Here is an 11,761-nt window from a genome sequence, read left to right on the forward strand (position 1 = left end):
TACGAAAACCACATCGGAAATGGGCCCGATAAACCTACTCAATATCTTCATGAATGGCCTCAGTGGTGGGGTAGAGTGTACCCACAGCAAGTTTGCTGATGACACAACACTGAGAGGAGTGGAAATACACCAGAGAGTCCTGCTGATTCTTGACAGGCTGGAGAAATGGGCTGGAATCTCATGACGTTCAACAAGAGCAAGTGCAAAGCCCTGCACCTGGGGAGGAACCACATGCACCAACACATCCTGGGGGCTGAACAGCTGGAAAGGAACATGGCAGAAAAGGGCTCGAGGGCTCCTGGTGGCCACCAAGTTGACCACGAGCCAGCCACGTATCCTTGCAGCAAAAGAGGTCAACAGCATCCTAGGCTGTGTTAGGACTGTTGCCAATGGGTTGAGGGAGGTGATCCTTCCCCTCTAAGCAGCGCCAGTGAGACACACCTGGAGCACTGTGTCCTGTTCTCCCATTACAAGAGAGACTTGGACATAGTGGAGAATTGGACATCAGGAAGAAGTTCTTCACTGGGACAGGCTCCCCACAGAAGTGGTTGCAGCACCAAGCCTGCCAGAGTTCAAAGAGTGTATGGATGATGCTCTTAGTCACATGATTTAGTTTTAGGGAATCCTTTGAGGAGCAGGGAGTTGAACTTGACAATCATTTCGGGTTTCTTCCAACTTCGGATATTCCACAAGAAAGTCCAGCAAAGAGATGATTAAGGACTGGATCATTTCTCATTAAGAGGAGAGTCTGAGAGAGCTGGGAACATTTAGTGTGGAGAAAAGCAGGCTCAGGAGAGATCTTACCTATGTATATAAATATGTGAAGGGAGGGTAAAAAGCAGACTGAGTCAGGCTCTTCTCATTAGTGCCCAGTGACAGGACAAGATGGGTGTAATTTAAAACCAGAAAATTCCATATGAACATATGAAACTTTTTTTCAATTCTCTACTGAACATAGTCCTGGGTAACCTACTCTACCTGATCCTGTTCTGTGCAGGGAGGGTGAACTAGATGATCTCCAAGCTTCTAACCTCTACTGTTCTGTGATTCTGTGAATTTGTGAACTTACTCTGGCATTCTGAAAGGAGAATGTACCTTCTCCATGGCCTTCCAGATTTGATTATTACAAGGATAGCCAATTACACATGCTGTTATCATATCCAGAAGAGATTTACTTTAGTTTATCAAGGTTGTGCAGATAATGCAGAAAGTTTCCTATTCCACTAGCCAAAGGGAGTATGTTATAACTGCTAAGGCTTAGGTGCTTGCCTGCAACAAGGAAAGCAAGATATACTTTCATTTATTCACCAGTACAGAGAGCTTGTTCTTCAAAAATAGGGAATCCAAATTTTTTCTACCTAAATCATCAATTAATCCAAAGAGCACGCATATTGAATGAACTAAAATGGGCTATACTCTCTTGAAATCAATTATTCAATATTATTCAGAAGATGACAATGAAATTTAAAAAAAAATTAAATCTACTTTTTCCTAAACAACATTTAAATTCGTTTCAGCTAGATTTTAAAACCAGAAAATAAGCATGACTTTTGCCATGTTCTGTTACATGTCATGAACATGAACATGAATATGTCATGCTCAGTATCAATAAAACAACAATCTTTTTGGAAATCAGGACAATAGCTCCCCCTAGGCCAATAACAATCACTTCAGTTAACTGGGGTAATGTAGCAGGAAGTTCTAAAAAATTCTTCTCAAAATAGTCTTAAAATGTAAATTTATCATCATTTATATTCACCATTTTATTGCCCATTCACTCAATCTTCATCAACCCTGCAGGCAATAAAATTCTGACAGAATGGCTGGGGCACAGAAGTAAAAGTCAAATGTCAGAAAAAGAAGAAGCCAACCAAATAAACACAGTTGTGATAGAAGAAGGTCAGAAGACCTGATCTTGGCTTCACTGCAACCAGCGACAAATCTCTTAGGATACAACCATTTCTAAAGTGAGAGCAATTCCTACTTCTAAGACTGACAGTGAAAGAACTCACTTCGGAGCTGGCAATCAAAACTGCATGGCTAGGAAAGCCCACAGGAGCTGTGTTGACCATATTCTGCACACTGGGAGAAAAACTGTTTTGGAGTCTGAATGGAAGCAGGACAAGAGGGTGGAGGAAGACATGGCAAAAAAACCCCACTCAAACCCACATGATTCCCAAAGTCTAATACACTGAATGCTGGTATTTAATAAAGTATACCAACACACTTCTGTACATATACTGCTCCCAAGGGAACAGACACTTTGAAAGGAGAGCATTTTAAATCACAGCACACATATCTATCTGAGCTAAGCATGGAACACCAAAGTAACCAAATCAAAAAGAGTTAGAGGATCCCACCTGAGAAGACACCGATGATTTTAATAAATAATTTAGGAGCAGTTGAAGCCTTTTATGTTTCCTGGTCTACCTGCAAGAAATTATTTGGGTTTTTTAAGGATATACTTGTGACTAGACAGTGAAAATGTTTCCCTCTACTAGGGAAACACCACTGGCCTGTTTTCCAGCCCCTCCCCCAAATATTCAGGCTTTAATTGCAGTTTGGCTACAGAATGGGTATCACTTCATTATAGACTGCCCAGATGAAAAGAGATCTGAAATTCATTAACTACTTAGATTTAGAGTTTTTTAGGACTGGAGGCAAGGAAGTTTTTAGAGGACTGTAGAAGCTAAAAAAATCCTAGAGGACTTTATTTTGCTTTTTTAAGGTGGGGAAGAAGGAATATGCTCTACTGAAAGCAAAGAACATGCCTAGCTTCCAGGTGTTCTAACAGAAAGCTTTAATATACTTTTACTAATGCGATCTGGTCTTTATTCCCACTTCAGTAGTTTTCCATGGAAAACACATAGGCATTCATGTAGTTCATTATGACTTTGTCTGTAACTTAAGTGTATACAATCCACTTAGGCTGTGTAGAGGATTGTGAGATAGGTTCACAAAGATTTATTAGCAGGGTGCATTGCTGTTGGCACTCAGTGACTCTCCAGTGCTGCAAATGATTTCCCCCATAAGAATTTCCCATTTTCATCAAGATCCGTGTAAACTCTAAACTCCTCACTGGATACAGGCAGGCTGGTTGGCTGTTAAGCAGTATGAACACATACCCTAATGAATCCAAAACCTACAATCCAGAAGAATGCAAAGGGAGGAAGAGAATTTTTTTCTGCTCCTGCCAGTTGTTACCCAGCAGAACTCACCAAACACTACTGGGATTCACAGCTGCAAGATCTTAAGGACAACAGCATGGGAACAAGGGGAAAATAATGTCCCAAAGGCTCTGCAACAGTGCCAGGGCTGCTGGAGTGAATGGGGACAGAGCTGCTGAAAGGCAAAGTGAAGTCACAAATAGAGGGCACTTAGCAATACAAAGGCTCAGGTACCCGTGGCATTACATCAACTACACCTATACCACCTCAAGTTTGTCCAAACCTCAGTAGCATTCAGTGCTTAAACACACTGTATAATGGAAAAAACTTAGAAATTTTACTTTAAGAGAGCATGCAAGTAAAAAAAAAAAATCTGAAAAGTAACTACAGAACTCAGAAAATGCCACTCAGTAGCAGTTTTCAGTTGTAGAGTATTATTTCCCATATATCAAAAAATAATTTCCCCAATTTTCTAACCAAAATTTTAGAAGAACTCTGATCTTCAGCGGAAAAAAATATATGTTTTTACTTCCTCTTAAGTACACTTAAACCTCTTCCGGGAAAAAAAAATAACACATTTGAGTTTTGAAAAGCAACTGAAGAGGATTAGAAACCAGAAAGACATGCTTACAGAACTGGAGGAAACAAACTTAGATTCCTATCAACTAAAAATGTCCAGGATGACATAAGAGGAGAAAGGTAGAAAGCGTGGGAAGAAAACGATATATGAATTACAAAGCAAACCACCTCACTCCACTATCTTAAGGCACATGTTGCTGCCCATGTTACTCTGACAGACGACTGATATAGGTTTCCAAACGCTCAGCTGGCCTGCCCCAGACCCTACAACAAGTAAGACTTGCATGCTTAAACTCCATTTATGTTATGAAGTACCTGTTTACTGCATGTTTACTATACATGAAGAAAATATGGAAACTGCTATGTAATGACAGCAGCAACCTTGTCCACTGAGGATGATGTGAGTGTAAAGCTTGTTATTTTATATGGCATTTATCACATTTCCTATCCTAAAGAAGAATAACACATGCAAGAGCAATTAGGTTGACACTACCTAACAAAATACAAGTTTTAGAAAAACCTGACATTTATTTAGAAAATCCAATCGGCATTGCTTAGATGCAAAACTGAATTCTTCTCTAGCTCTTGTAGGCCCCCGAGTGATTGAACTGACAAGGGAACACGTGCAGCTGTGGTGTGTTCTGACCCAGGCACCCACAGAGCAGCACCCACTGGGCTGTTTGTTGGCTTTGAGTTCATCCCTGGCCTTTAAATGCTGTGCCACAGCAACCACTGCTAAAGGGTCACAGATGCAGCCGTGCTCAACACACCCCAAGACTCTTTTTCTACACTGGAATTGATGCACTGGAGGGAAAATCAGTGCAAGGGCTTATCAAATTCAAGTACACTTTGCCAACAACCAGCCGCCTTGGAATCATGGGAACACTCCTGATCTCCCTGATCCCACAGCAGCCCTGTAGTGCAGCCCGGGAACACGAAGCAGCAGGGGCTGCTCTCACCTGCTCACACCTCAGATCCATAGGAAGGCAGCAGGGACACTGCAAACCCCCTGTCTGTGCTGCCGTGCATGTACACAGATGGATGGATGGATGTGCACGTGGATGGATGTACACATGGATGTATACATGTATACATGGATATATGGACGTGTACACGGATGGATGTACAGATGTGCTCGTGGACAGATGTACGCATGGATGTACGTAGTACACATAGATGTATGTGTATGCACACGGATGGATGAATACATGGATATATGGATGTGCACGTGACTGGATGTACACACGGATGTATATATGTACACATGGACATATGGATGTGTACACAGATGGATGGATGGAACGATGTGCACATGGATGGATGTACACTCACATGGACTTATGGATGAGCATATGGATGAATGTGCACCTGGACAGATGGATATGCACACGGATGTGCACATGGATGAATGGATGTGCACATGGACATATGGATGTATGTATGGATATATGCATGTGCATATGGACGTATGTATGGATATATGTGTGTACACAGGGACGGATGGATGTGCACACGCAGCGCGCCCCCCTCGATCTGCAGGGCACCGCTCGGGGCCCGGCCTCCTGCGGCGACCGCCCGGACCGGGGCGTTGCCAGGGGACACGGGCCCGCGGGCGGTAACCGCTGCCCTCCGCGCCGCCCCCCCAGCCCCGCGCTCCCCCGTCACCCCATCACCCCTCCATCCCGCCCGGAGCACACCCCGGCCCCCCGTCACCTCTCCATCCCGCCCGCAGCGCTCCCCGGGCACACGCCCGCCCGGCCGCCACCACCGCCGCCGCCATATTGGCGCCGCCGCCGCTCCCGGCACTGTACTGGGGTGCCCCGCTCGCTGCCTGATGAGAAAGCGCGGCCGGCGGGAGGGCGGCTGGGGATAAACCGGGGCGGGGAGGCAAAAACCAAGGGCAGGCACTCCGCTGAAGCTTTACGGGAGCTCTCCCACCGCCTCGGCCCCTTCCCGCGGGCACCTGCGCCGTAGCGATCCGGCAGGCAGGCGGCGAACAGCCCCGAAGGGAAAGCCCGCGCGTGCGACCCCGGAGCCGTCGGTGGGTTGTGCTGGAGCGGGGAGAGCTGGGAGGGCAGTTGTGTGAAAACTGCTTTTTCCTCAGTGGTCAGGGCGCTACTGCGAGATTGTGATGGAGGCGACGGCATTTAGCAATGCCTTTCTTTTTCGTAGGTTCTTGGGGGGGGGGGGGGGGGGGGGGGGGGGTTTTCCGTGAGTGGCGAAGGATGGAGCTCTGGGGTTACAGTGGGTGGGCACTGAGGTCTCTCTTTTAGAAGAGGTTTTGCTCAGGTGCTTCTTTTCCACCACCGTTGGTGTCTCATCGTTTGAACTATGCTTTTAAAGGTTGCTAATGCTCCATCTTCCGGTGCTTGGAATAAATGCTGGCATTAGAGAAGTGTTTAGGTTTCTGGTCTCACTTCAGTAGTACTGTTGTTCACAAAAATTGTATTCACTACCCAGTGTGCAACAAGCCAATAATTACACACTAGAGAGAGACGTTGATATTTATTTCAGAGTTGTTCAGGGGCCCAGAACTGGACAGAGCACTCGAGGCTTGGCCTCACCAGTCCCCAGTGTAGGGAACTAATCACTTCCCTGGTCCTGCTGGCCACACTATTCCTGATACACGTCAGGATGCCACTGGCCTTCTTGGCCACCTGGGCACACACTGGCCCATATTTAGCCATTGTTGACCAGCACCTCCAGGTCCTTTTCTGCTGGCCAGCTTTCCAGCCACTCTGCCCCCAGCCTGTAGCACTGCATGGGGTTGATGTGGCCAAAGTGTAGGACCTGGCACTTGGCCTTGTTGAAACTCATACCATCGGCCTTGGCCCATCAATCCAACCTGTCCAGATCCCTCTGCAGAGCCTTCCTGCCTTCCAGCAGATCAGCACTCCCCCCCAACTTCGTGTTATCTGTGAATTTACTGAGGATGCACTTGATCCTTCCATCCAGATCATCAGTAAAGATAATAAACAGGACTGGGCCCAACACTGATCCCTGGGGGACACCACCAGTGATGAGATGCCAACTGGATGCAGCACCGTTCACCACCACTCTCTGGGTCTGGCCATCCAGCCAGTTCTTAACCCACCAAAGGGTGCACCTGTACAAGCCATGGGCTGCAGCTTCTCCAGGCGAATGCTGTGAGAGACACTATCAAAGGCGTTACTGAAATCCAGGTAGACAACATTCACAGCCTTTCCCTCCTCCACTAGGAGGGTTGCCTGGTCATAAGATGAGATCATATTGGTCAAGCAGGACCTGTCATTCCTGAACGCCTGCTGGCTGGGCCTGATCCCCTAGTTGTCCTGTATGTGCCTTATGATGGTGCTCAAGATGATCTGCTCCACAATCTTGTCAGGCACTGATGTCAGGCTGACAGGCCTGTAGTCCCTTGGATCTTCTTTCTGGCCCCTCCTGTAGGTGAGTGCCATACTGGCCAACCTCCAGCCATCTGAACCACCCCGGTTCACCAGGTCTGATAATAAATGATGGAGAGTAGCTTAGTGAGCTCTTCCACCAGCTCCCTCAGTACCCTTGGATGAATCTCACCCAGACACAAAGACTTGTGTCTAAATGGACTTAAGGAGCTGCTTAGGACCCCAAACTCACTCAAAACAGGGGTAAGAAGAAGACCTGGCATTTGAGTATTGCTGCACACACCCTGTACCCTTTGCTGCAGTCGCCTTGGGGCGGGAACCATCTCCTGCACAGTGCCTACCGCTGTGGCTATGAGGCATTATTATACCAAGGATGAAAAGGCAGAACACTAGGGTATGAATTCTTGCTTTTTCAGAACAGTGTTCAGGGCAGGGAAAATTTGCTGGAGCGGCTTCACGGCAGCTTTTTTCCTTCTTATTTTTCTCCTTTCTGTGCAGCAAAGCTGATGGAGTTGTTTGTCTAAGTACCCTCTTCTGCAATACAAGCATGTTCGTATACTGCATTACCATTCTTCTTCCTGATGTTCTAGTTTCAGTATTAAAGGCTACGGCGATAACAAATTGCTTAATTTGCGTTAGTGAGCAGAAGCACACAACCTACAATGTCTTCAGTATTTGTCATACACTCAACATGTAACACAGTGATTGCTATGTACCTTATGGAACAAAAATTCACTGAGAAGCTGTAAGGAAGAATTTTCTCTAGTGTACTCACAGACCAGCTGCTGGCAGAAAATTGATGCAAGACATAATCTTTTAAACGGGATTTTTATCTTATCTTCCGGCACTTTAAATATGCCCATTCTCACAGCATTAAGATACCACAGTATATCAGGACATAACCCTGACAGTGTCACTAAGGATAAAACCAATTAGTCTCTCATAAATTCCTGCAGATATTTTCACTGTGGTATTTATTTCCAGTTCTTCCTTTTGGAAGTAATTTTGTCACATAGAGAATTAAACTCTCTTTTATATTTATGCACTGGATGATCTTATGGAAATGCCACTTTCTGTGCATCATTTACCAAAGAGAAAGAATTTGCCGTGTACAAATTTGTTGCACAGGCAGTGAAATGACTATTTAGTCACTGTACCTTGTTATACTGGTAAAGCTGGTCAATGCCAGCAGTGTAGGGGAGAGTGTGTCTTGTCTTGTGTCAGTGGGAATTGGTTTATGCACTAACCAGTCTCTCAGAATGCTGCATAGATTAAGAAGATGGAGAAAAAGTGATATACAGTCCTGAAAGCTGGTTCCTGAAGTTCCACTTCAAGACCCAACTCAAAGAGGACAAATTTCCTCCTTTGTGAGAGTTGTTTGTTACACTTATTTTCCTCCCACCCCCACTAAAAATGGAGCTACATTTTAAGAAAAGACTTTCCAAAAGGCTAAAACATCTTGGTGCAAAACCTCCCAAGTCTGTAAAGTTAACAAACTTGTGAATTTACTCAGAATGGTTTTGTGGTTTGGGAGTTTCACTTAGACCCTCTTAAAAACAATCTGGTTTCATTAGCTCTGAACTATTATTATCTTACTTGGTTGGACCCCAAATTCTCTCCTTGAGAGCACCTCATAGAAACACATCTACTGTGAGAAAAGGTTGGAAGAATTGGGATTGTTCAGCCTGGAAAAGAGTAGGCTTCAAGGTGGAACCTGAGATTAGCTCAGTTAGAATATGGTGCTACTAATGCCAAAGTCATGGATTTGGTCTCTGTATGGGCCATTCAGTTGGATGGACTTGATGATCCTTGTGGGTCCCTTCCAACTCAGAACATTCCGTGACCTAATTGTGACATTCCAGTACCTGAAGGGAACTTGAAAGACAGAGCAAGACTATTTACAAGAGCACGTAGTGACAGGATGAGGGGGAACAGATTCAAATTGAAAGAGAGTAGGCTTAGATTAAATGTTAGGAAAAAATTCTTTACTGTGAGGGTGGTGAGGCATTGGAACAGGTTGCCCAAGGAAGTTGTGGGTGCCCCATCCCTGGAGCTGTTCAAGGCCAGGTTGGATGGTGCTCTGAGCAACCTGGTCTAGTGAAAGGTGTCCCTGCCTAGGGCAGGGAGTTGAAACTAGATGATCTTCAAGGTCTCTTCCAGCCCAAACCCTTCTATTATTGTCTCTGTAGAATGGGAAGTAGCATCTCTCTGTGTGCCCTCAGCTCCACAGAGACACAAGTATCTGTCATGGTTTTACTTGTTCTGAAAAACCAAAAGGGAATTTTTCTTTCCCCAGCTGCATGTGTGGGGGGGATGTTGAATGGAGAGGACAGTTTTCTGCCTTGGGTGATTACCTACACAGAGGAGCTGGCTGGCAGAACTACATTCCAGCCTGATAGCCCTCTCTGGGGCTGGGTAGGGGGTGGGGAGTTTTTCTCCCCTCCTCTCCTTAGAAAGTAGCACTTCACTTTCTGCCTTAATGGTGTGTATTGGAAAAGCTTTGAGGCCGTTTAGCCTGGTCATCTGGCCGCTCTCTGGCCTTGGCTTGCCTGCGCGCTGCCCCTGCCTCCAGCCCGAATATGCTCAGAATTCATCGCAGAGTTTGTGCTCTTTGACGAAAAAGGGGGACTCCTGACTACAGCCAGCTGCAAACAGTGTGAGTTTAGTGGGAAAGAAACTGCCCTTCCTTCCCCTTTTTTCCCCTTCCCCTCCTTGGTGTGGGGGGGGAGAATCTCCATTTTTCGGCTTCTCCTGCAATCCGGGGCCCCCAGTGATCCAACACCAGTGATGCCCACCAGTGATCCAACAGTGCTCCCTGCCAACCGTGATTAGAATCGCACCAGAGGACAGAGAAGTATCAGACTGTCTCCTTTTTGAAGGGGACTTTTTGCGTACAGGATTATTGTTTAGTTGGTTTTGTGTTCCTTTGCTGTTTTTGCCAATATACATGTATCCTTTAATAAAGGGTTGTTATTTCTTCCTTTTTCCATAATTCCTCAATTGGAGCCTCTTAATTTTTTTGATTTACGATTGCTGAGAGAGAGGAGTTTGGTCTACCTCATAACTCATCCTCCTTAGCAAAACACTCCAGTCTCCTTAAACTGAGACAGTGTCCTACAAAAGTTTTGTCTTAGTGGATGGGGTCCAAGAAAAGCACCTAGTGCTAGTGCTTGGTGTCTGAGCAAGAAGCTGGTGTGGGTGATGCCATGAGAAGATGGAGGGAAACCAGATGACTCAAGTCACTGGTAGCACCTGGTTAGTAGACAGGAAAAGATGTACCCTTGGTGGGGAAAAGAAACCAGGACCAGCCCAGAATGTTCTGTTAAAACATGTTGCAACCACCCTTCTCCCTGTGATGAGGAAGCTAAGGTGGAAAAGCCTCACTCCACAGGCATCCATCAGGCAGCCTAGTGCTTTTAGTATCCCACTGCACTCCTGTGAGACACGTATCAGGTCTGTCCTGCACTGCAATACTTTCAGAAAGGTGATGCTATCAGCTATTTCTTTGCTGTCTCAGGGCAGAGAAAAAAAGTCCCATCATACCTGATAACTGATTTGAGCCGGTGTTGGCCATTGATGTGTGAACAGTGCTGCCACTGAGAGGGACACCAATGCAGGCTGATAATGGACCATGCAAGGGCAGCCTGCCTGCTCCAATGAAGGAAGAATAGTGCACTCTAACACCAGCAGACAAAATTTCAGAGGAGATGTGATTTTTTTTAGGGCTTTCCTATCTTTGAATAATAAGTCTCAATCTAGTTAATTTGTTTCTGCAAGACTGAGAAATTTAACAACTGATAACACTGTTTTTTCGCTGGTTCATTGCCTGTAAATCTCTAAAGTCACTCCGCAGTGTACATTTTCCCATTGTAAAAACAATGCGTGACTCTGCTTCGGCGCCTCCTTGGTAGGAACTTCAGATATACAAGGAGAAAGTCTAACAGATTCTCCATGGAAACCTGCACTTTAACAGTTTGCTTTTGTACACGTTGGGGACTGATGAGCACCATCAAGAATCCTGTTTCAACAAGGTGTCATTAAAGATGCCAGAGGATGCCATCAACAGTATCCATGAGGCTGTGAGGGTATACCTTGCCAGAGTGCTGCTGCCTTTTAAAACCAGGGTGTTTTTAGAGTTTCTGCCAAAACCCTGGTCCTCAGCCAGTCAGCAGTAACTGGCACACTGTCTCCCAGGTGGTCAGTCCTTTGTTTTGTGCCAGCAAAATCAGCTATTCCCTTGCAAAGGCTACCCTATTGCTCCTAGCTGTGTTTGTGTTGTGGTTTAAGCCCAGCCAGCAACCAAACCCCACACAGCTGCTCAGTCACTCCCACACCAGCAGAATCGGGGAGAGAATTGGAAGAATAAAAGCTAGAAAACTCATGGGTTGAGATAAAGACAGTTTAATAGGAAAAGCAAGAAGACCAGCACACAAGCAAAGCAAACCAAAGAATTAATTAATTGCTTCTCATGTGCAGGCAAGTGTTCAGCCATCTCCAGGAGAGCAGGGCCCCATCATGTGTAACAGTTACTTGAGAGGACAAATACCATCACTCTGTCACTCCCCTCCTCCTTCTTCCCCCCACTTTATATACTGAGCATGATGTCATATGGTGTGGAATATCCCTTTGGTC

At 45.7% G+C, this 11,761-nt stretch overlaps 1 protein-coding gene across 1 annotated transcript in view; it reads right to left on the bottom strand.

The window, feature by feature from the left end:
• The window catches only part of MRPS5 (mitochondrial ribosomal protein S5), a 43,692-nt gene extending 38,131 nt beyond the window's left edge, over positions 1-5,561 (bottom strand). The window contains exon 1 of the mRNA XM_027664666.1: positions 5,460-5,561. Coding sequence (XP_027520467.1) covers positions 5,460-5,526 — 67 coding nt within the window. The 5' untranslated portion in view covers positions 5,527-5,561. The remainder of the gene's footprint in view (positions 1-5,459) is intronic.
• Positions 5,562-11,761: the final 6,200 nt, after the last annotated feature.

The sequence above is a fragment of the Corapipo altera genome, unplaced genomic scaffold (genome assembly GCF_003945725.1).
Source record: "Corapipo altera isolate COAL_440 unplaced genomic scaffold, ASM394572v1 76, whole genome shotgun sequence".
NCBI classification, from domain to species: Eukaryota; Metazoa; Chordata; class Aves; order Passeriformes; family Pipridae; genus Corapipo; species Corapipo altera.